Source organism: Cyclopterus lumpus, chromosome 19, assembly GCF_009769545.1.
Source record: "Cyclopterus lumpus isolate fCycLum1 chromosome 19, fCycLum1.pri, whole genome shotgun sequence".
NCBI lineage: Eukaryota > Metazoa > Chordata > Actinopteri > Perciformes > Cyclopteridae > Cyclopterus > Cyclopterus lumpus.
The window spans coordinates 18,456,658-18,483,202 of record NC_046984.1 but is presented as its reverse complement, the minus strand read 5'-3'; the positions used below and the strand labels follow the sequence as shown (position 1 = coordinate 18,483,202).

At 45.6% G+C, this 26,545-nt stretch overlaps 1 protein-coding gene across 1 annotated transcript in view; it reads right to left on the bottom strand.

The window, feature by feature from the left end:
* LOC117748339 (glutamate receptor ionotropic, delta-1-like) overlaps window positions 1-26,545 on the bottom strand; it is a 278,598-nt gene that overhangs the window by 32,767 nt on the left and 219,286 nt on the right. Inside the window, exons 5-8 of the mRNA XM_034557989.1 lie at window positions 18,356-18,409; window positions 12,036-12,209; window positions 8,141-8,302; window positions 6,775-6,894 (exon numbers count right to left, since the gene is read on the bottom strand). Coding sequence (XP_034413880.1) covers window positions 6,775-6,894; window positions 8,141-8,302; window positions 12,036-12,209; window positions 18,356-18,409 — 510 coding nt within the window. The remainder of the gene's footprint in view (window positions 1-6,774; window positions 6,895-8,140; window positions 8,303-12,035; window positions 12,210-18,355; window positions 18,410-26,545) is intronic.

The window sequence follows — 26,545 nt, the reverse complement described above, 5'->3', positions numbered from 1 at the left end:
GTGGGCCAGATGACCTCGGGAAGAACTCCGTGAATCGACGGCCTCTCCACGGACTTTGTGAAGCGTTTCTGGAATATCATCGGTCCTGACTTCCATGGTGTCCTGATGGAATGCTTTAGGACAGGATCGCTTCCTGTTTCCTGCAAACGAGCAGTCCTCTCCTTGCTGCCTAAGAAGGGCGATTTGGCTCTCCTCAAGAACTGGAGACCAGTGGCCCTGCTTTGCATGGACTACAAGGTGCTCTCCAGAGCCTTGTCCAACAGACTCAGAGATTACTTGGGATCAATTGTTAATAGTGACCAGACATACTGTATCCTGGGTCGAACAATCATGGACAATGTATTTCTTATTCGTGATGTACTGGATGTGTGTAGATTTCACGATGTAGATGTTGGTATTGTCTCCCTGGATCAGGAAAAGGCCTTTGACAGGGTGGACCACTCCTATTTGTTTTCTTCACTTAGGGCTTTTGGGTTTGGTGAAGGTTTTCTATCTTGGGTGGGTTTGTTGTACAGCGGTGCAGAATGCATGGTGAAAATGGGAGCTGGGCTGGGCCGACCGATCCCTGTACGACGAGGGATAAGGCAGGGTTGTCCTATTTCAGGGCAGCTTTACAGCCTTGCTTTTGAACCCTTGTTATGCAGGTTGAGGAGTCGGCTCAGTGGTCTGTCACTGCCAGGGTCCTCCAGTCTTTGTCGTCCTCTCACTGTGTCAGCATATGCTGATGATGCAAACATGTTCATTAGGCATCAGGGTGATGTTGGTTTGCTGCAGGATATCTTGTCACTCTATGAGAATGCCTCCTCTGCACGGGTGAATTGGGAGAAATCGGAGGCCTTATTGGTGGGACGGTGGACGAAGCAGGTGGTGCCTCACCTGCCCGGAGGTCTTCAGTGGGGAAAAGAGGGATTGAAGGTGCTGGGTGTGTTCTTGGGTTCTGAGGACTATCAGAAAAATAACTGGGAGGGAGTTGAGGGGAAGGTGTGTGTCCGTCTCTCTAAGTGGAGATGGTTACTGCCCCAGCTGTCCTTTAGGGGGAGAGTCCTGGTTGCTAACAACTTGGTTGCCTCGACTCTGTGGCACAGACTCATCGCGCTGACACCACCAGGAGGCCTCATAGCAGCGGTACAGAGGTCTGTTGTGGACTTCTTCTGGTCGGCACTGGATTCGTGCAGCAGCTCTCTATCTGCCTGTGGCAGAGGGGGGGCAGGGCCTCATTGATATCCAGTCCAGGGTCCTCTCTTTCAGACTGCGGACTGCACAGAAGCTGCTTTATGACTGCGGCCCCAGCTGGATGGACGCTGCTCGACTGCTGCTGAGGAGGGCTGGGCGGTTGGGATACGACAAACAGCTCTTTCTCCTACAACCTGAGGAAGTGGACTTGGCTGGACTGACGTCGTTCTACAGCTCTGTCCTGCAGGCCTGGCAAGTGTTTAACTTCTCATGTAAACCCAAAAAGGCTCCAGGCGTGTGGCTGCTGGAGGAACCTCTGTTTTTCAACAGGTTCATTAGGACTCAAACGCTGCAGTCTGCCAGCCTACGGACGCGGCTAAGAGAAGTCGGCTGCACCAAACTGGGACATTTGGTGAGGATGTCATCAACGTCATCAGCCGTGGTCGCCTTCAGGCAGAGCATCAACATCGCGTCTGTCAGGTTGACTGACAGGATAGTGAAGGAGGTCTGAGCTGAGAGCAGTTGTAGGACGCCATGCTCTGTCTGGCCGGTGGGATGAAGAAAGTGAGTACACCCCCACCTACTCTGCTCATTGCCCCGGTGGTGGGGGACTGGCAGGAGGGAGGAAATCAGCTGCTGACTTTCACAACCCCTCACCTGGACAGTTTTCAGGCAGTGGGGAAAAAGGCAATTTACGAAATCTGCGTAAAAGTTGTGAACCTGCGCTCTCTGGCAGGGTTGAAGGAGTCGAGTTGGACCGAGTCCTTTGGCCCAGGTTTTTCCCCGAGGGGCAGCTGGAGGTGCTTGTACAAAATGCCCGTTGAGAAGCGGACAGCAGACCTCCAATGGAGGGTTGTACACAGGTCAGTAGCCACAAATAGATACCGGGCACACCTGGACCCTCTCATTGGGGAGGAATGCTGTTTCTGACCCTGGAGCACTTGTTTGCTCGGTGTCCTCGGCTCTCAGCACTGTTTGAACTTTTGAAAGTGTGGTTTCAGGGGCTTGGAGAGAGTTTTTCTTTGTATTTATTCATTTTCGGACCAAAATATTCCGCAAAAAAGAAGGCTGTCCACACGCTGGTGAACTTTTTGTCCGGTTCTGCCAAGCTAGCCATCTGGCTGACGCGTAAGAATCGGGCCGGGGGTTCTGGTTGTGAGGACCCGGTGCAAGTCACGAAGGGACTGTTGAAAGCTCGACTTGCTCGGCTGGAACACGCTTATTACACGGCAATGGACAACATACAGACTTTCAGGGGTAGATGGACTACGGGAGCATTTTATGCTCAGTGGGTGATGGGGGAGAGCTGGTGCTGAACTATTGATTGTCCTTGTTCTGTGGTTTTTTTGTTTGTTTGTTTGTTTGTTTGATTATTAGTTGTTTGTTTGTCTTTCAAGTGATGTTTTAGAGTGGTTTCTGTTTTCACTGCAATAGTGGAATAAAGGATTTTTTAAAACCTCTCCTCTCCTCTCCTCTCCTCTCCTCTCCTCTCCTCTCCTCTCCTCTCCTCATGCATCATTCCTGTCCTCCATGCTCCTTCCCCCATGTTCCTTAAATCCCCCCCCCCCCCCCCTCATCAGTTCTGCAGCTCTCTCTCCGGCAGAACCAAATGTCACCGTTTCTCTCCTCGACTCCCTGCTGCTCTTTTCTTTATTATCCACTCCTTCACCAAAAAGCAAAAAGAGAAGCGACTCCCTGAATGATTAATAAAGTCAATCGGCTTCGTTTGTCAAACAGAAAACTATTAGAAATGGTTTGTTGTTGTTGTTGTTGTTGTTGGACATGCTTGTTTTTGTTAACTCGTTTCACAATAAAACTGTTTCTAAGGATGTAAAGCAAGTGCTCCCAGTTTCGAAGGCCGAATAATTGAATGTGCTGCAGAAAATATTAATCCTCAATCTTCATAATTATTAATGATATGCAAGCAAACACACACACACACACACACACACACACACACACACACACACGCTCGGCTCTGTTTAACAATCTTCTTTTCAGCATGTTCTCTGATGCATTTCACTGTTATGAAACCTCTTTGATGTTTCTAATCTACACAAAGCTTTGCTCTCTGGGGCCTTTTCAAAGGAAAACACAGCAATATGAATAGCAATTAGTGTGTGTGTGTATGTGTGTGTGTGTGTGTGTGTGTCTGTATTTCTTTTGATTTCTACCTGTTCATCTAAGACGCTCCGTGGGCGTTCCATAACTAGCAGCGCTGCAGGGCTTCAAATTCAACCTTCACTGGATTACAAAATAAATCTGTTTCTCCACAATTTAAATTAAAAGGTGACGAGAGGAGAAAGAAGATAAAAACAACCACTTTTAAAGCTTTATTATTGTTCTAATTCTTATACGGCATCTCCACGTCACTCCTCAGTCCAGATGTGGTCCCTACCGGTTCTCTGCACCAAGAAAAGGAAACAACAACGTAATCCAGGTGACGGAACTCCAGGAGGCCAAAACACCAGGTGACCGAACTCCAGGAGACTGAACTCCAAGAGACCGAACTCCAAGAGACCGAACTCCAAGAGACCGAACTCCAAGAGACCGAACTCCAGGAGACTGAAAGAACTCCAAGATGCCGAACTCCAAGAGGCCGAACTCCAGGAGACTGAAAGAACTCCAAGAGGCCGAACTCCAAGAGACCGAACTCCAAGAGGCCGAACTCCAAGAGACCGAACTCCAAGAGGCCGAACTCCAGGAGACCGAACTCCAAGAGACCGAACTCCAAGAGACTGAACTCCAAGAGGCCGAACTCCAAGAGACCGAACTCCAAGAGACTGAACTCCAAGAGACCGAACTCCAAGAGGATGAACTCCAAGAGGATGAACTCCAAGAGACCGAACTCCAAGAGACCGAACTCCAGGAGACTGAAAGAACTCCAAGATGCCGAACTCCAAGAGGCCGAACTCCAGGAGACTGAAAGAACTCCAAGAGGCCGAACTCCAAGAGACCGAACTCCAAGAGGCCGAACTCCAAGAGGATGAACTCCAAGAGACTGAACTCCAAGAGACCGAACTCCAAGAGGATGAACTCCAAGAGGATGAACTCCAAGAGGATGAACTCCAAGAGACCGAACTCCAGGAGACCGAACTCCAAGAGACCGAACTCCAAGAGACTGAACTCCAAGAGGCCAAAACACCAGGTGACCGAACTCCAAGAGACGGAACTCCAAGAGACTGAACTCCAGGTGACGGAACTCCAAGAGACGGAACTCCAAGAGACTGAACTCCAAGAGACCGAACTCCAGGAGACCAAACTCCAAGAGACCGAACTCCAAGAGACTGAACTCCAAGAGGCCAAAACACCAGGTGACGGAACTCCAAGAGACGGAACTCCAAGAGACCGAACTCCAAGAGACCGAACTCCAGGAGACCGAACTCCAAGAGACCGAACTCCAGGAGACCGAACTCCAAGAGACCGAACTCCAAGAGACTGAACTCCAAGAGGCCAAAACACCAGGTGACCGAACTCCAAGAGACCGAACTCCAAGAGACCGAACTCCAAGAGACCGAACTCCAGGAGGCCAAAACACCAGGTGACCGAACTCCAGGAGACCGAACTCCAAGAGGATGAACTGCAGGAGACCGAACTCCAGTAGACCGAACTCCAAGAGACCGAACTCCAAGAGACCGAACTCCAAGAGACCGAACTCCAGGAGACAGAAAGAACTCCAGGAGACCAACTTGTCAGTGACATCAAGACCACGTCTAATGTTGTTCTTTAATGTTCTTTCATGTTGTTCTTTAATATTCTTTCATATTGTTCATTATTATTGGAGCAGGATCTAAAATGATGTTAGAGTTATGAAACATGGAACTCTGAGTAAAATCAGACTTTATCTCACTCTGACTTTCTTTCAGGCGTGAGAGGAGAGTTTGTGATGATCCAAGGAGATGTGGTCGGTCACACACACACGCACACGCACACGCACACGCACACACGCACACACACACACACAGTTTCCCACTGCACAGTGTCGGCTGTATCTGAACCTCCATTTCTCTGTGTCGTCCACGCCTCCTCTCTCTCCTCCGGGCAGTTTCTCTCAGAGACCCCCCCCCCCTCCCACCTCCAGATCACACCTGATGGAGATTGAAATGTCATTTCTCTTCGTCCGTGTTATTCTGTCTCACTGTGCTCGTCTCGTTGACTTCGGATGTCTCTTTGCAGCGATCTGTTGTTGGAGATCTTCTCCCGCGACGCGACGCCCTCGTGTTCCTCCGGCGCCGTCTGAACGTGTCAGAAGACGTTCCGCCTCTCGCCCACAATCCTCGGAGGAAGAGCGTTGAATCTCTTGTTTTAGATCAGGCGACTACTCGAGTCCTGATTCAGCTCCGGGTCTGAGGACCCCCCGGGGTCCCGCCTGGAGGCCCCAACGGGCCCCTCAGGCAAATGAGGGAAGTTTGGAAGTGTGATTGTGAACCAATGAGAAGAGCTGCTGTGTAGCTGATGTTGAAACCTGTCGTATGATTGTCAACATGTGAATCTGTGTTGTTACACTCACAACTCCATCTGCACCTTTAGCTGGAAGGTAAATAATACGAGATACACTTCATCCATTTGAGATGAGTCTATTAGAGATGAATCCATTAGAGATGAATCCATAAGAGATGAATCCATAAGAGATGAATCCATAAGAGATGATTTAATGAGAGTTGAATCCATTAGAGATGAAACCATGAGCGATGAATCCATTAGAGATGAATCCATTAGAGATGAATCCATTAGAGATGAATCCATAAGAGATGATTTAATGAGAGTTGAATCCATTAGAGATGAAACCATGAGAGATGAATCCATTAGAGATGAATCCATTAGAGATGAATCCATAAGAGATGATTTAATGAGAGTTGAATCCATTAGAGATGAAACCCTATAACACAATAACTCTTAATGTGAGTGATGAAGTGGTGAAGTTTCATGTGATATCTATGAGGTCATGTTTTGACCCTATGACACAATAACTCTTAATGTGAGTGATGAAGTGGTGAAGTTTCATGTGATATCTATGAGGTCATGTTTTGACCCTATAACACAATAACTCTTAATGTGAGTGATGAAGTGGTGAAGTTTCATGTGATATCTATGAGGTCATGTTTTGACCCTATGACACAATAACTCTTAATGTGAGTGATGAAGTGGTGAAGTTTTATGTGATATCTATGAGGTCATGTTTTGACCCTATAACACAATAACTCTTAATGTGAGTGATGAAGTGGTGAAGTTTCATGTGATATCTATGAGGTCATGTTTTGACCCTATAACACAATAACTCTTAATGTCAGTGATGAAGTGGTGAAGTTTCATGTGATATCTATGAGGTCATGTTGTGACCCTATAACACAATAACTCTTAATGTGAGTGATGAAGTGGTGAAGTTTCATGTGATATCTATGAGGTCATGTTCTGACCCTATAACACAATAACTCTTAATGTCAGTGATGAAGTGGTGAAGTTTCATGTGATATCTATGGGGTCATGTTTTGATGTCAGTAATGTGAGTGATGAAGTGGTGAAGTTTCATGTGATATCTATGGGGTCATGTTTTGATGTCAGTAATGTGAGTGATGAAGTGGTGAAACGCTGTGAACTCACCCGCTTGATGTCCTTGCCGAAGGTCTCGCTGAAGCTGGATCCGAGGATCTCAAACTGGACGTGAGAGTTGGTTCCGCCGTCCTTGAAGTCCATCGTCCCCGTCAGTCCTGTGATGTTCCCCTGAGGGACAGAAGAAGAGTCATGGACACGCCCACTTCCTCATGTGTGTTTGGGGTTAAACAGGAGAGCAGGTCATCGTCATGGTGACACGTTTTCTACGACGTGTTTTATGTTGTAGCCGCAAGTGAAAGAGGCCTCGGTAATGTTCACTTTAATGTTCACTTTATTGTTCACCTTATTGTTTACCTTATTGTTCACTTTATTGTTCACTTTAATGTTCACTTTATTGTTCACCTTATTGTTTACCTTATTGTTTACCTTAATGTTCACTTTATTGTTCACTTTAATGTTCACTTTATTGTTCACTTTATTGTTCACTTTATTGTTCACTTTAATGTTCACCTTATTGTTTACCTTAATGTTCACCTTATTGTTCACCTTATTGTTCACCTTATTGTTCACTTTATTGTTCACTTTATTGTTTACTTTAATGTTCACTTTATTGTTCACTTTAATGTTTACTTTAATGTTCACTTAAATGTTCACTTTATTGTTCACTTTATTGTTCACTCTAATGCTCACTTCATTGTTCACTTAAATGTTCACTTTATTGTTCACTTTATTGTTCACTTTAATGTTCACTTTAATGTTCACTTTAATGTTCACTTTATTGTTCACTTTATTGTTCACTTTATTGTTCACTTTAATGTTCAGTTTATTGAGGTCCTCCTTCTGATCTGAGGTCTAACGCTGGTGGAACATTTCAACGGGGAGCAGACGAAGGTCACGAGGGACGCGGTCCAACAGGAAGACTCGGCTTCTGAACAAAAGCTCCGAACAGAAGCGACCTTGAGGAACCCGAAGGTCTGAAACCAGCCCAGATCCTGTAGACCAGGCGGGCCGCGTCCATTACCTTCAGAATTAAGAACCAGGATGGGAGGTGGCTTATTCTGAGTGTGGGAGGCGGCTTATTCTGAGCTCCAGCTGGACTTTGAGTTTACATCATGACGGACGAGATGTTTCTCCTCATGTTTAATATTTATTGTGAAGATGTCGGCTCAGAGAATTGTTGTTGTTTACATTCTTGATGATGCAAATACAAAAAAAGAAATAAAATGTTCTGCGGTTTTAGTTTAGTTTGTTGTGTCAGATTTAAAATATGAAGCGATGATGCCGGAGATTTGTTGTCAGGTTATTGTTGTCGTTGACATATTTAAACACTCTGGGTGGGCGGGGCTTCATACAGACACGTTTAACCCCTTGTTTCTATTCCAGTGGAAGGAATCTGGTTCACGCCACTCGGTACCTTCTGGATGGTCTCCAGCATGGACCAGCCTCCGTTCCACGGCTTGGTGGACTTGCGGATGCAGTTGAGGCTCGCCATGCTGTGCCACTTCCTGTCCTCCAGCTTCCTGTAGAAGGCGTTGGCCATCATCAGCACGCTGTCGTACAGGTAGAGGTTGGACACCTGAGAGACGGGCAGATGGAGAGCAAGGTTCATAAGGTTCATATTTCATCCGTAGATCTGATCTCTGATCAGATCCTTAAAGGAGACACGACGGATGTTTAGCTCATAGAGACGTCACCAGTTGGTTACTTACATTAACGCATCATGTATTTGTGTTACAATATTGATATGCAAATGAGCGATTATCGGATAAAATATGTGCTAATTTTCATACATTTCCAGAACAGAAATGTGAATATTATTTATATATTAGAGTCAAAGGTTTTTACAGAGATGATTGATAATATCTCTTTGTATCTCTTTGATATCATAGATATCAACATGAAACTTCACAACCTCATTACTGACATTCAGAGACTTATAGATTTAATACTTCCCAAGATTTTCCTGCATTGCATTGTGGGAGGCACATTACCACCACTCTAACCATCAAGTGGTTTTACTATCAACTGCCAACGTGTGACACAGCTGGCTGCATCATCTCCTGGCATACACACACACCCACACACACACACAAACACTCTCACTCACTCACACACACACACAGACACACACACACACACACACGATGGACGGTGAGGAGATGACAGTCAGCGAGTAGCCAGCCTGTCCACATGTGATCATGTCATCTTTCACCCTGGGCTGCAGAGGTTGAAGGAGACACACTGTGACAAATCACACACACACACACACACACACACACGCACACACACACACACACACACATCAAAGCAGGGAGCAGAGACCAAATGCAGGGTGACAAATGAGCATCACTGTGTCCAGATGAGTCCAGCTGACTGGCATGAAGTCCATGCAGAACACTGCTGGAGGCAACACACACACACACACACACACACACACACACACACACACACACACATCATTCATTCCTTCCCCCTCCTTTTTATGTGGGGAATCTGAAGCGAGAACAAACGGAGACGAGAAAAGAAAAGAAACAGAAGAATCTGCAGGACAATAAACGTCAAAACGAGACGGAGAATTAGTCGACTAATCAAACTAATTGTTCTGTTTGTCTGTAAATGTGTGTGTAACCAAGTAAACCAGTAACCAAGTAAACCATCAACCAAGTAAACCAGTAACCAAGTAAACCAGTAACCAAGTAAACCAGTAACCAAGTAAACCAGTAACCAAGTAAACCAGTAAACCAGTAACCAAGTAAACCAGTAAACCAGTAACCAAGTAAACCAGTAACCAAGTAAACCAGTATCCAAATAAACCAGTAACCAAGTAAACCAGTAACCAAGTAAACCAGTAACCAAGTAAACCAGTTACCAAGTAAACCAGTAACCAAGTAAACCAGTAAACCAGTAACCAAGTAAACCAGTAACCAAGTAAACCAGTAACCAAGTAAACCAGTAAACCAGTAACCAAGTAAACCAGTAACCAAGTAAACCAGTAACCAAGTAAACCAGCAACCAAGTAAAACAGTAACCAAGTAAACCAGTAAACCAGTAACCAAGTAAACCAGTAACCAAGTAAACCAGTAACCAAGTAAACCAGCAACCAAGTAAACCAGCAACCAAGTAAACCAGTAACCAAGTAAACCAGTAAGCAAGTAAACCAGTAAACCAGCAACCAATTAAACCAGTAAACCAGTAACCAAGTAAACCAGTAAGCAAGTAAACCAGTAACCAAGTAAACCAGTAACCAAGTAAACCAGTAAACCAGTAACCAAGTAAACCAGCAACCAATTAAACCAGTAAACCAGTAACCAAGTAAACCAGTAAGCAAGTAAACCAGTAACCAAGTAAACCAGTATGCAAGTAAACCAGTAACCAAGTAAACCAGTAAGCAAGTAAACCAGTAACCAAGTAAACCAGTATGCAAGTAAACCAGTAACCAAGTAAACCAGTATGCAAGTAAACCAGTAACCAAGTAAACCAGTAAACCAGTAAACCAGTAAACCAAGTAAACCATCAACCAAGTAAACCAGTAAACCAGTAACCAAGTAAACCAGTAACAAAGTAAACCAGCAACCAAGTAAACCAGTAAGCAAGTAAACCAGTAACCAAGTAAACCAGTATGCAAGTAAACCAGTAACCAAGTAAACCAGTATGCAAGTAAACCAGTAACCAAGTAAACCAGTAAACCAAGTAAACCATCAACCAAGTAAACCAGTAAACCAGTAACCAAGTAAACCAGTAACCAAGTAAACCAGTAAACCAACTAAACCATCAACCAAGTAAACCAGTAAACCAGTAACCAAGTAAACCAGTAACAAAGTAAACCAGCAACCAAGTAAACCAGCAACCAAGTAAACCAGTAACCAAGTAAACCAGTAACCAAATAAACCAGTAACCAAGTAAACCAGTAACCAAGTAAACCAGTAACCAAGTAAACCAGTTACCAAGTAAACCAGTAACCAAGTAAACCAGTAAACCAGTAACCAAGTAAACCAGTAACGTAGTAAAACAGTAACCAAGTAAACCAGTAACCAAGTAAACCAGTAACCAAGTAAACCAGCAACCAAGTAAAACAGTAACCAAGTAAACCAGTAAACCAGTAACCAAGTAAACCAGTAACCAAGTAAACCAGTAACCAAGTAAACCAGCAACCAAGTAAACCAGTAACCAAGTAAACCAGTAAGCAAGTAAACCAGTAACCAAGTAAACCAGCAACCAATTAAACCAGTAAACCAGTAACCAAGTAAACCAGTAAGCAAGTAAACCAGTAACCAAGTAAACCAGTAACCAAGTAAACCAGTAAACCAGTAACCAAGTAAACCAGCAACCAATTAAACCAGTAAACCAGTAACCAAGTAAACCAGTAAGCAAGTAAACCAGTAACCAAGTAAACCAGTATGCAAGTAAACCAGTAACCAAGTAAACCAGTATGCAAGTAAACCAGTAACCAAGTAAACCAGTAAACCAAGTAAACCATCAACCAAGTAAACCAGTAAACCAGTAACCAAGTAAACCAGTAACAAAGTAAACCAGCAACCAAGTAAACCAGCAACCAAGTAAACCAGTAACCAAGTAAACCAGTAAACCAGTAACCAAGTAAACCAGCAACCAATTAAACCAGTAAACCAGTAACCAAGTAAACCAGTAACCAAGTAAACCAGTAACCAAGTAAACCAGAAACCAAGTAAACCAAGTAAACCATCAACCAAGTAAACCATCAACCAAGTAAACCAGTAAACCAGTAACCAAGTAAACCAGTAACAAAGTAAACCAGCATCCAAGTAAACCAGCAACCAAGTAAACCAGTAACCAAGTAAACCAGCAACCAAGTAAACCAGTCTGCAAGTAAACCAGCAACCAAGTAAAACAGTAACCAATTAAACCAGTAACCAAGTAAACTAGCAACCAATTAAACAAGTAACCAAGTAAACCAGTAACCAAGTAAACCAGTAACCAAGTAAACCAGTAACCAAGTAAACCAGCAACCAATTAAACCAGTAAACCAGTAACCAAGTAAACCAGTAAGCAAGTAAACCAGTAACCAAGTAAACCAGCAACCAAGTAAACCAGTAACCAAGTAAACCAGCAACCAATTAAACCAGTAAACCAGTAACCAAGTAAACCAGTAACCAAGTAGACCAGTAAACCAGTAACCAAGTAAACCAGCAACCAAGTAAACCAGCAACCAAGTAAACCAGCAACCAAGTAAACCAGTAAACCAGTAACCAAGTAAACCAGTAAACAAGTAAACCAGTAACCAAGTAAACCAGTAAGCTCGGAGTCAATGAGCCAGAGGGGGCGGGGCTTACCTCCAGGTTCTGCAGGTACCCTTCCTGCGGGTCGCACAGCAGAGACGAGATCCGGTGGTTCTGTCTCATGCAGCGCGAGCTGCTGTCCCTCCATGTGGGGAAGATCTGCCGGATCACAGTCATTCGCCCCAGTGCACTATGGGTAAGCTCCAGGATCTCAGAGTCGCTGATTTCCTGCAGGGGAAGAGAATGTAGCTTTAACACATGAAGCATAGACTTCTATACAACCAGAGGACTCACCCCCTGGTGGTCAGGAGAGAGAATGTAGCTTTAACACATGAAGCATAGACTTCTATACAACCAGAGGAGTCGCCCTCTGTTGGTCAGTAGAGAGAATGCAGCTTTAACACATGAAGCATTGACTTCTATACAACCAGAGGAGTCGCCGCCTGGTGGTCAGGAGAGAGAATGCAGCTTTAACACATGAAGCATAGACTTCTATACAACCAGAGGAGTCGCCCCCTGGTGGTCAGTAGAGAGAATGTAGCTTAAACACATGAAGCATAGACTTCTATACAACCAGAGGAGTCGCCCCCTGGTGGTCAGTAGAGAGAATGCAGCTTTAACACATGAAGCATAGACTTCTATACAACCAGAGGAGTAAAGGACTAAACCCTGGTGGTCAGGAGAGAGAATGCAGCTTTAACACATGAAGCATTGACTTCTATACAACCAGAGGAGTCGCCCCCTGGTGGTCAGGAGAGAGAATGCAGCTTTAACACATGAAGCATAGACTTCTATACAACCAGAGGAGTCGCCCCCTGGTGGTCAGGAGAGAGAATGCAGCTTCAACACATGAAGCATAGACTTCTATACAACCAGAGGAGTCGCCCCCTGGTGGTCAGGAGAGAGAATGCAGCATCAACACATGAAGCATATACTTCTATACAACCAGAGGAGTCGCTAACGTCGCTTAATTTGTAATTTATTTCATACACTTAGATAAGAGAAATATCTCATTTTGAACACTGTTTACTTTAATTTCCTGAGAGGCAGAAGCTATTGTTTGTTAACGTGTTTTTATTAGTGTTTACTTACCAACACAACACCTGATAAACTGAAGCTAAGTTCACTTCCTCCAGCAAACAAACAAACAAACAAACAAACAAAACTTTATGTTTCATTAACGCTCAGAAAGCAAATGATTTCCTGGGGTGTAATTATAGATACGCTCTAAAGCATGAACACAATCTATGAACAATATTAGCGTTGTTGTGCTTCGCTTATTAATTCCAAACCTAATTACTGTCCAACGACTCCGTTGTTTTTCTGCAGCATGAAGAAAAACAATTTGGTTTTCACCAGGGGGCGAGTCCTCTGGTTGTATATGCCTCAACGCCTCAACGCCTCAACGCCTCAACGCCTCAACGCCTCAACGCCTCAACGCCTCAACGCCTCAACGCCTCAACGCCTCAACGCCTCAACGCTTCAAGGCTTCAACACTTCAACGCTTCAACACTTCAACAATTCAACGCCTCAACGCCTCAACGCCTCAACGCCTCAACGCCTCAACGCCTCAACGCCTCAACGCCTCAACGCTTCAAGGCTTCAACACTTCAACGCTTCAACGCCTCAACGCCTGAACGCTTCAACGCCTCAACGCCTCAACACTTCAAAAACTCAACGCCTCAACGCCTCAACGCCTCAACGCCTCAACGCCTCAACACTTCAACGCTTCAACGCCTCAACGCCTCAACGCCTCAACGCCTCAACGCTTCAACACTTCAACGCCTCAACGCCTCAACGCCTCAACGCCTCAACGCTTCAACACTTCAACGCTTCAACGCCTCAACGCCTCAACGCCTCAACGCCTCAACGCTTCAACGCCTCAACGCCTCAACGCCTCAACGCCTCAACACTTCAACGCTTCAACGCCTCAACGCCTCAACGCCTCAACGCCTCAACGCTTCAACACTTCAACGCTTCAACGCTTCAACGCCTCAACGCCTCAACGCCTCAACGCCTCAACGCCTCAACGCTTCAACACTTCAACGCTTCAACGCTTCAACGCTTCAACGCTTCAACGCTTCAACGCTTCAAGGCTTCAACACTTCAACGCTTCAACACTTCAACGCTTCAACGCTTCAACACTTCAACAATTCAACGCCTCAACGCCTCAACGCCTCAACGCCTCAACGCCTCAACGCCTCAACGCCTCAACGCCTCAACGCCTCAACGCTTCAAGGCTTCAACACTTCAACGCTTCAACACTTCAACAATTCAACGCCTCAACGCCTCAACGCCTCAACGCCTCAACGCTTCAAGGCTTCAACACTTCAACGCTTCAACGCCTCAACACTTCAACGCTTCAACGCTTCAACGCCTCAACGCTTCAAGGCTTCAACACTTCAACGCTTCAACGCCTCAATGCCTCAACGCTTCAACGCCTCAACGCTTCAAGGCTTCAACACTTCAACGCTTCAACGCCTCAACGCCTGAACGCTTCAACGCCTCAACGCCTCAACACTTCAAAAACTCAACGCCTCAACGCTTCAAGGCTTCAACACTTCAACGCTTCAACGCCTCAACGCCTGAACGCTTCAACGCCTCAACACTTCAAAAACTCAACGCCTCAACGCTTCAACACTTCAACGCCTCAACGCCTCAACGCCTCAACGCCTCAACGCCTCAACGCCTCAACGCCTCAACACTTCAACGCTTCAACGCCTCAACGCCTCAACGCCTCAACGCCTCAACGCTTCAACGCCTCAACGCCTCAACGCCTCAACGCCTCAACGCTTCAACACTTCAACGCTTCAACGCCTCAACGCCTCAACGCCTCAACGCCTCAACGCCTCAACGCTTCAACGCCTCAACGCCTCAACGCCTCAACGCCTCAACACTTCAACGCTTCAACGCCTCAACGCCTCAACGCCTCAACGCTTCAACGCTTCAACGCTTCAACGCTTCAACGCCTCAACGCCTCAACGCCTCAACGCCTCAACGCCTCAACGCTTCAACACTTCAACGCTTCAACGCTTCAACGCTTCAACGCTTCAACGCTTCAACACTTCAACGCTTCAACGCCTCAACGCCTCAACACTTCAAAAACTCAACGCTTCAAAGCTTCAAAGCTTCAACGCTTCAACACGTCAACGCGTCAACGCTTCAACGCTTCAACGCTTCAACGCTTCAACGCTTCAACGCTTCAACGCTTCAACGCTTCAACGCTTCAACGCCTCAACGCCTCAACGCTTCAACGCTTCAACGCTTCAACGCCTCAACGCCTCAACGCCTCAACGCCTCAACGCTTCAACGCTCCAACGCTTCAACGCTTCAACGCTTCAACACTTCAACGCTTCAACGCCTCAACGCCTCAACACTTCAAAAACTCAACGCTTCAACGCTTCAAAGCTTCAAAGCTTCAACGCTTCAACACGTCAACGCGTCAACGCTTCAACGCTTCAACGCTTCAACGATTCAACGCTTCAACGCTTCAACGCTTCAACGCTTCAACGCCTCAACGCCTCAACGCCTCAACGCATCAACGCCTCAACGCTTCAATGCTCCAACGCTTCAACGCTTCAACGCTTCAACGCTTCAACGCTTCAACACTTCAACGCCTCAACGCCTCAACGCCTCAACGCTTCAACGCCTCAACACTTCAACGCTTCAACGCCTCAACGCTTCAACACTTCAAAAACTCAACGCTTCAACACTTCAACGCTTCAATGCTCCAACGCTTCAACGCTTCAACGCTTCAACGCTTCAACGCCTCAACGCCTCAACGCTTCAACGCTTCAACGCTTCAACGCTTCAACGCCTCAACGCCTCAACGCTTCAACGCTTCAACGCTTCAACGCCTCAACGCCTCAACGCCTCAACGCTTCAACGCTTCAACGCCTCAACACTTCAAAAACTCAACGCTTCAACACTTCAACGCTTCAACGCTTCAACGCTTCAACGCTTCAACGCTTCAACGCTTCAACGCTTCAACGCCTCAACGCCTCAACGCCTCAACGCCTCAACGCTTCAACGCTTCAACGCTTCAACGCCTCAACGCCTCAACGCCTCAACGCTTCAACGCTTCAACGCTTCAACGCCTCAACGCCTCAACGCCTCAACGCTTCAACGCCTCAACACTTCAAAAACTCAACGCTTCAACACTTCAACGCCTCAACGCCTCAACGCTTCAACGCTTCAACGCTTCAACGCTTCAACGCTTCAACGCCTCAACGCCTCAACGCTTCAACGCTTCAACGCTTCAACGCCTCAACGCCTCAACGCCTCAACGCCTCAACGCCTCAACGCCTCAACGCCTCAACGACTCAACGCTTCAACGCCTCAACGCTTCAACGCCTCAACGCCTCAACGCCTCAACGCCTCAACGCCTCAACGCTTCAACGCCTCAACACTTCAAAAACTCAACGCTTCAACACTTCAACGCTTCAACGCTTCAACGCTTCAACGCTTCAACGCTTCAACGCTTCAACGCTTCAACGCTTCAACGCCTCAACACTTCAAAAACTCAACGCTTCAACACTTCAAAGCTTCAACGCTTCAACACTTCAACGCGTCAACGCTTCAACGCTTCAACGCTTCAACGCCTCAACACTTCAAAAACTCAACGCTTCAACACTTCAACGCTTCAACGCTTCAACGCTTCAACGCTTCAACGCCTCAACGCCTCAACACTTCAAAAACTCAACGCTTCAACACTTCAACGCTTCAACGCTTCAACGCTTCAACGCCTCAACACTTCAAAAACTCAACGCTTCAACACTTCAACGCTTCAACGCTTCAACGCTTCAACGCTTCAACGCTTCAACGCTTCAACGCCTCAACGCCTCAACGCTTCAACACTTCAACGCCTCAACGCTTCAACGCTTCAACACTTCAACGCCTCAACGCCTCAACGCCTCAACGCTTCAACACTTCAACGCTTCAACGCTTCAACGCTTCAAGGCTTCAACACTTCAACGCCTCAACGCCTCAACGCCTCAACGCCTCAACGCTTCAACGCTTCAACGCTTCAACGCTTCAACGCTTCAACGCTTCAACGCTTCAACGCCTCAACGCCTCAACGCCTCAACGCCTCAACGCTTCAACGCTTCAACGCCTCAACGCTTCAACGACTCAACGCTTCAACGCTTCAACGCTTCAACGCTTCAACGCTTCAACGCCTCAACGCTTCAACGACTCAACGCTTCAAGGCTTCAACGCTTCAACGCTTCAACGCTTCAACGCTTCAACGCTTCAACGCTTCAACGCTTCAACGCTTCAACGCTTCAACGCTTCAACGCTTCAACGCTTCAACGCTTCAACGCTTCAACGCCTCAACGCTTCAACGACTCAACGCTTCAAGGCTTCAACACTTCAACACTTCAACGCCTCAACGCCTCAACGCTTCAACGCTTCAACGCCTCAACGCTTCAACGACTCAACGCTTCAACGCTTCAACGCTTCAACGCTTCAACGCTTCAACGCCTCAACGCTTCAACGACTCAACGCTTCAAGGCTTCAACGCTTCAACGCTTCAACGCTTCAACGCTTCAACGCTTCAACGCTTCAACGCCTCAACGCTTCAACGCTTCAACGCCTCAACGCTTCAACGACTCAACGCTTCAAGGCTTCAACACTTCAACACTTCAACGCCTCAACGCCTCAACGCTTCAACGCTTCAACGCCTCAACGCTTCAAGGCTTCAACGCCTCAACGCCTCAACGCCTCAACGCCTCAACGCCTCAATGCTTCAACACCTCAACGCCTCAACGCTTCAACGCTTCAACGCCTCAACGCTTCAACGCCTCAACACCTCAACGCCTCAATGCTTCAACACCTCAACGACTCAACACTTCAACGCTTCAACGCTTCAACACTTCAACGCTTCAACACTTCAACACTTCAACGCCTCAACGCCTCAACGCTTCAACGCCTCAACGCCTCAACGCCTCAACGCCTCAACGCCTCAACGCCTCAACGCCTCAACGCCTCAACGCCTCAACGCCTCAACGCTTCAACGCCTCAACACCTCAACGCCTCAATGCTTCAACACCTCAACGACTCAACACTTCAACGCTTCAACGCTTTAACGCCTCAATGCCTCAACTCTTCAACGCTTCAACGCCTCAACGCCTCAACGCCTCAACGCCTCCATGCCTCAACGCTTCAACGCTTCAACGCCTCAATGCCTCAACTCTTCAACGCTTCAACGCCTCAACGCCTCAACGCCTCCATGCCTCAACGCTTCAACGCTTCAACGCCTCAACGCCTCATCTGGAGCGCCAGGCGTTCTGCATCTCAAAGAGTTGTACCTGTACCTGTTTACCTGTACATTATGGTATGCTTTTCACTTATTAGATACTTTATGAATCTCTTACCTCGTTCACAAACACCCAGTGGCTGTCTTTAGAGGCCAGGTTGGTTTCCACCGCCTGAGAGAGAGAGAGAGAGAGAGAGAGGATTAATAATCAATAACAACAACACAGCGTCCTGCAGCACTCTCTCTCCTTTGTGTGGTCCACAGAGAGAGGGACAGAATAATGTGAACACTATAATACTAATATTTATGAACTAAGATATATTGATTAATGCACATCGACCTGGAAAATCAATCAATCAATCAATGCAGTTAGAACCAGGAGGAAGTTAGCTTAGCATGACGCACACACCTACACACACACACACACACACACACACACACCCACACACACTGTAGGGCAACTGTGGCTCAGTGGTGAGCGGGTCCATTCACACCTTCCAAAACTAAATGTTTTTCTGTAAATGCAACACGGGATTAAATATATAAATACGGTTTTCTCTGTTTGCCCTCGAGAACAACAACAACAACAACAACTACAACAACAACAACAAGAAAAGAAGACACTGCATCCTTTATTAAATTGGTATTTTGGTTCTTAAATCTGTGTTTTTCTCTCCTATGGATGGGAAACAGACGATATTCATAAGCCTCAGAGTAACTTTAAGAAAGTAGTGCCGAGGCGAAGCGTGAAGGATGAGAGTTCTAAAAAAGAGGCGGAGCCGACAGCGACACCAGAACGACTGTGATGACATCATGCCAGTCACTGATATTCCTTCATCATCCTCATCATCATCTTTAAATCTATTCTGACTCAATTACTCAAACAAATACTCACAAGACCACCAAATGTGGATTCATCCCCAGCTGAAAATAGTCCCCAACAAAGGGACATGTTCCTGTGCGTGTGTGTAAAGAAACAGCTGAACATGGATCTGAGAGACACAGACAGGAAGTCAGACGTACTTAGAGACAGACAGGAAGTCAGACGTACTTAGAGTCAGACAGGAAGTCAGACGTACTTAGAGACAGACAGGAAGTCAGACGTACTTAGAGACACAGACAGGAAGTCAGACGTACTTAGAGACAGACAGGAAGTCAGACGTACTTAGACACAGACAGGAAGTCAGAGGTACTTAGAGACAGACAGGAAGTCAGACGTACTTAGAGACAGACAGGAAGTCAGACGTACTTAGAGACAGACAGGAAGTCAGACGTACTTAGAGTCAGACAGGAAGTCAGACGTACTTAGAGACAGACAGGAAGTCAGACGTACTTAGAGACAGACAGGAAGTCAGACGTACTTAGAGACAGACAGGAAGTCAGACGTACTTAGAGACAGACAGGAAGTCAGACGTACTTAGAGACAGACAGGAAGTCAGAAGACACAGACAGGAAGTCAGAAGACACAGACAGGAAGTCAGAAGACAGACAGGAAGTCAGAAGACACAGACAGGAAGTCAGAAGACACAGACAGGAAGTCAGAAGACAGACAGGAAGTCAGAAGACACAGACAGGAAGTCAGACGTACTTAGAGACAGACAGGAAGTCAGACGTACTTAGAGTCAGACAGGAAGTCAGACGTACTTAGAGACAGACAGGAAGTCAGACGTACTTAGACACAGACAGGAAGTCAGACGTACTGAGTCAGACAGGAAGTCAGACGTACTTAGAGTCAGACAGGAAGTCAGACATACTTAGAGACAGACAGGAAGTCAGACGTACTGAGTCAGACAGGAAGTCAGACGTACTTAGAGACAGACAGGAAGTCAGACGTACTGAGTCAGACAGGAAGTCAGACGTACTTAGAGACAGACAGGAAGTCAGACGTACTTAGAGACAGACAGGAAGTCAGACGTACTTAGAGTCAGACAGGAAGTCAGAGGTACTAAGAGACAGACAGGAAGTCAGAGGTACTAAGAGACAGACAGGAAGTCAGACGTACTTAGAGACAGACAGTCAGACGTACTTAGAGACAGACAGGAAGTCAGAGGTACTTAGAGACAGACAGGAAGTCAGACGTACTTAGAGACAGACAGGAAGTCAGACGTACTTAGAGACAGACAGGAAGTCAGACATACTTAGAGTCAGACAGGAAGTCAGACGTACTTAGAGACAGAGAGGAAGTCAGACGTACTTAGAGACAGACAGGAAGTCAGAGGTACTTAGAGACAGACAGGAAGTCAGACGTACTGAGTCAGACAGGAAGTCAGACGTACTTAGAGACAGACAGGAAGTCAGACGTACTGAGTCAGACAGGAAGTCAGACGTACTTAGAGACAGACAGGAAGTCAGACGTACTTAGAGACAGACAGGAAGTCTTCTTGACCTCCAGATTCATAAACGCATGTGAGGAGACCGTGTTTAGTCCATGAAGAAGAGTTTGCAGAGGGAGACCAACAGGAAACAGGAAGTAAACCCTCTTGGTCCGCTTGACTTCCCCCTCCCTCTCTCCCCCCTCTCTCTCCCTCTCCCTCGCTCTCACTCTCTCTCCCTCCCTCCCTCTCTCTGCTGAACACAACTCCGTCTCTGTGAGTAAACCCGTCAACACGTTCCCTTAAGGACAGGAAGTGGACCAACAGGAAGTGGACCAACAGGAAGTGGTTAGAATAAATGATTAGAATAGACCTCCTCAGACGATCATCATCATCATGTATGAGAGATTCTGCTAATTCAGCTTTGCATGCTGGGAAAGTTTACTCATAAAGTGAGTTTTTAAATTATTGCAATTTACGATACTATAATAATAGGGCTGCACGGTGGTGTAGTGGCTAGCACTGTCGCCTCACAGCAAGAGGGCCGCGGGTTCGATTCCCGGTCGGAGCGGTCCTTCTGTGTGGAGTTTGCATGTTCTCCCCGTGGCAGCGTGGGTTCTCTCCGGGCTCTCCGGCTTCCTCCCACAGTCCAAAGACATGCTGCAGGTTAATTGATCTCTAAATGTCCCATAGGTGTGAATGTGAGAGTGAATGGTTGTATGTCCCTACATGTGCCCTCGATGGACTGGCGGCCTGTCCAGGGTGTCCCCTGCCTTCGCCCTATGTCAGCTGGGATAGGCTCCAGCGCCCCCGCGACCCTAATGAGGATAAGCGGTATTGAAAATGGATGGATGGATGGATACTATAATAATAATAATAATTGTCACATTCTGCTTTTGAACACACAACTTACATTTTATTAGGAAACAAATATGTTTCATCATCAATTTTCTTTTTGGTAAAAATAATGAAGTCTAGTTTTTAGCCACGTAATAATTATTATTGTATTTTTACAAACCGGCCTTACGCTTGTTTCTCTACATGAAGGCGAGAGCTGTGTATATTTATACTTATATATATATATGTGTATTTATATATACACAGATGACAGGCGTACAGGTGGACACGAGCGCTCGCTGAGCCTCACGCAGCAGACGACCTTCAGAGGGGCTGAAGGTCGTGTTCTGCTTCATTTGAGCCATCACCTGTTGGACTGAGACTGAATGGAAAGGTGGGCTTTTGAAATATAATAATCAGATGACGCATGTTTCTGGTGAAAAGAGCGACGCTGGATGTTCTTCCTCGGCCCGAAATTAGGCTGAAAAACATGTCGGAGGTATTAAAATGTTAAGAAAGGAAAAATAATAATAACTGTGGAGTGGAAAAATAATGAGAGGCGAAGAATAAAGAGAACATGAGAAAGAGGGGTGATTAAAAAAAAGAGAAGGGCGGAGGAGGAGGAGGAAGAGGAAGAGGAAGATGAGTGTCGTTCTTCTATGAGAGCCTGTAATGTTCTGCTGTCCACGTACTTCTGTCCACTATTGAATCTACGTTATTGTTTACATGTTATTGTTTACATGTTATTGTTTACATATTATTATATCTATGTTATTGTTTACATATTATTATATCTACGTTATTGTTTACATGTTATTGTTTACATATTATTATATCTACATTATTGTTTACATGTTATTGTATCTACATTATTGTTTACATGTTATTGTTTACATTTGATTGTATCCACGTTATTGTTTACACATTATTGTTTACTTATTATTGTATCCACATTATTGTTTACATGTTATTGTTTACATATTATTGTATCTACGTTATTGTTTACATGTTATTATTTACATATTATTGTATCTACGTTATTGTATACATATTATTGTTTACATTTGATTGTATCCACGTTATTGTCTACATGTTATTGTTTACATATTATTGTATCCACGTTATTGTCTACATGTTATTGTTTACATATTATTGTATCCACGTTATTGTTTACATGTTATTGTTTACATATTATTGTATCTACGTTATTGTTTACATGTTATTGTTTACATATTATTGTATCCACGTTATTGTTTACACGTTATTGTTTACTTATTATTGTATCCACATTATTGTTTATTGTCATCAGGTGGTCTGGGACTGGTCTACTTCCTGGTCCAAGAGTCAGAACTAAACATGGAGAAGCAGTGTTCAAGTCTTCTGCTCCACGTATCTGGAACAAGGTCCCTGAAAGCTGCAGGTCTGCTGAGATCATCAGAGACCCTCAGAGACCAACAGGGACCCTCTGAGACCCTCAGAGACCCTTAGGGACCCACAGAGACCCTCAGCTCCTTAAGCCCTATGGCGCCCAATTGGGTGTCGATTTACACATTATAGTTAGACTGTAAAACATCACAATAAACATGAGCAAATATATTGATGTTATACATCAAATTAAACAAGAGAACTTGGGCTACAAGGCTCAGTAAGCCATTTCCACACAACTCAAACACCAACTGAAAGAATTATGAAAATATCATAATCATCATTTTGTCCGGAGTCAGCCCACTCAGCACGTTTTCTGAACTAGCGACCCGTAGCTCGATGCTATCAGAAAAAGACAGATAGCAAAAAGCAAGAGGACTCCACACAGATTCTAAATGTCTTTTCAAAATCCTTCTTCATCAAAGCATCTCTGAGATATGAGCCAAAGAACACAGCAACATGAATCGCTTTAGTGCTTATAGTCACAAATGTACAAAAAAAAATCAACAAAGACTGCTATATTTGGATGTATTGAACACCATAAGTAATATACAAGTGAAATATATGGTTTGGTACATGAGAAAATTCAAATTGCCCAAATGCCCATTTGGCCTAATTAATCTGTACTAAAACCTCTAACTTTGTTCTGCTTTACTTTTTCATAGTCAAACTTTTCAGAGAGACTGATCACATATTGTGCTTTGATCTTTGTGGTTTTTGACCTTTGCTCTGCATCCTTCCAAGAGATAATCATCCTGAAAGTGCTTTTTTTCCTAGGCGAACCTGGAAATTCAACTTTTGCTGTCTTTCATCTTTATTTACTCTTAACCAGTAACACATATACTAATATGTACACGTCTGAACAAAAGCACACATGGTTTGCCTTTATTATAACACCAACATTAGTAGCCTTTGTGGTTGCTAAGATACACCCTTTTTAGTTTGGGTATGTTATTTAGAGTGGAAACCTAAAAAATAGATTGGGGCTTAAAAGGATAAGGACATAAGGACACAAGGACACAAGGACACAAGGACATAAGGACACAAGGACACAAGGACAGAGGACAGAGGACATAAGGACACAAGGACATAAGGACACAATGACACAAGGACATAAGGACACAAGGACACAAGGACATAAGGACACAAGGACACAAGGACAGAGGACATAAATCCCGATTGAAGACTTTTCTGTTTGCTGCCTTTAATGGAACAGATTCAAGGACATCGACCCAACGCCGGCGTTTTATTAATGTTTAACTGCACTGACACTTTTATTCTATTTCTTGCTTTTGGCTGTTTTTAATGTTTTAATGAATGTTTTTAGTTGTTTTTAAATCCGGTTTCGTCTGCATTATGTTTTGATGCTTTTGTGGTTTTATGTGAAGCACTTTGAAGACTTGTTGAAATGTGCGTTAAACATAAACCTGCCTCTCCTCTGTTCTTGTGTCCTCTGTCCTTATGTCCTTGTGTCCTCTCTCCTTGTGTCCTTATGTCCTTATGTCCTTGTATCCTTATGTCCTCTGTCCTTGTGTCCTTATGTCCTTGTATCCTTATGTTCTTAAGTCATCTGTCCTTGTGTCCTTGTGTCCTCTGTCCTCTGTAACGGCTCCAGCTCCCTGAGAGAGAGGTGGACATGTTCTCAGTATCTCACACACACACACACACACACACACACACACACACACACACACACACACACACACACACACACACAGCGCTGCTGACAGACAGCAGTGAGTCTGTGATTGATGTTTGTGTGGAGTTGAACTTCCTGTTTCTCAGGCTGTCCGAGGTCTCCGTGACTCGGAGTTGTTTCATTTCTTCCACGTTTCCGTCCCTTAGCTGCTGTGACGGGCGTTCAGGAGCCCACTATGCCCCGCCCTCTTTCACCCCCCCACACAACCAGTTACTGCTGGTGTCGGCTCCCGTTGCATTCTGGGACAACAGGCCTTTGTTTCCTCTGCAGATGTCGCACAATAATACGTCAAAGCTTCTGAGCCTCCATAGGCAGTAACCCTGAGGTGAAGGTTTAAATAATAATATTAATAATACATCTCCTCTCAACCCACAAGGCCTCGAGTCCAACAGGGAGACGGAGGCTGAAAGTTCTGCAAGTCCTTTACACTCCTCGACTCCGGGGGCTTTTATTTTCATGGAATTCAACTTTTAAAACCGACGCAGCGCAGAAGTGTCTGAGGGAAGAGTGAAGGTCACTCTGGAGAAGAGGAGGGTGAAGAAAGAGAACAACAGTCTGTGGCCGTCAGCGTAAACACTTCACAGCAGGCTGCTGCCGGCCCCCCAGCCGGGTCAGAGGCAGCCCACACCACTCATGTTCATATATATAGAAACAGATATATTTATATATATATACATGTGTATAACCTCGTTGGTGTTGTGGATTCTCTTGAACAGGAAGGTCAAATGTCGAGACAGTAAAAATCACTGTATGGAGAATGTGATAATAGTTCAATACACACAAACACACACACACACAGTATCACTCTGTTTTCCACCCCGAGATGTAATTACGGTAGAAAACAGTTATTTGACCGTCCGGGTCTTCGTTAAATTAAAGGTTATGAACCGTCAACCGCACACCTTGAGTCCTTTACACGACTCTCTTAGTGATTGATGTGAAGATATATAGACATTTTGTTCACATAGAACGTGAATATGAGACGTACGCGGCGTCTCTACGTCACTCCTCCTCAGTCCATATATGGTCACTTCCTGTTAACGTCTCTGAACCAACCAGTGGCGTCCGGAGCAGTTGCTACCTGCTGCGTCGTGAAACAGCTTTCCTCCCATCGCCCCCCTCCGGAGGATGATGGCTGACCGGGGCCCTTCAGAGGCCTGCAGGGGGAACCGCTCTCCGCTCCGCAGGGGGAACCGCTCACCTGCAGGGGGAACCGCTCTCCGCTACGCAGGGGGAACCGCTCACCTGCAGGGGGAACCGCTCTCCGCTCCGCAGGGGGCCGCAGACAACGGCCTCATTTACTTCTGCACTCGCAGACTGAGTCAGAACGAGGCTACGGGGGACGATGCACATGGCCGTGTTCTCTGAGCCGGAGCTCCCGGTGCTGGACGCGTACATGCAGGTGTGAAGCAGCAGTGAATGGGTCTCCACTGTCATGTCACGGTAGACCAGTACATCAGACTGCCTGAAACCAGTATCAGACATTCTTAAACAGATTCATCATCCCCGGTATTTTAATATTTTATTGATTAAAAACTGAAGGAAACACTAAACAATCAATGAAAAGGACAATCTTTTCCCCGGATTAAAAGAAAACAATAGAATCCTTCATTGTAGTGTTTGTGTCGAACCTTCGTTGTTCGAAGGAACAAGAGAGGATTTAAAGGAACAGACCCTTTAAATCCTCTCTTGTTCCTTCGAACAACGAAGGTTCCTTCGTTCACGTTCCTTCACGTCTAGGTTCCTTAGCGTCGAGGTTCCTTCGTTCACGTTCCTTCACGTCTAGGTTCCTTAGCGTCAAGGTTCCTTCGTTCACGTTCCTTCACGTCTAGGTTCCTTAGCGTCGAGGTTCCTTCGTTCACGTTCCTTCATGTCTAGGTTCCTTAGCGTCGAGGTTCCTTCGTTCACGTTCCTTCACGTCTAGGTTCCTTAGCGTCGAGGTTCCTTCACGTCGAGGTTCCTTCATTCACATTCCTTCACGTCTAGGTTCCTTCACGTCGAGGTTCCTTCGTTCACGTTCCTTCACGTTGAGGTT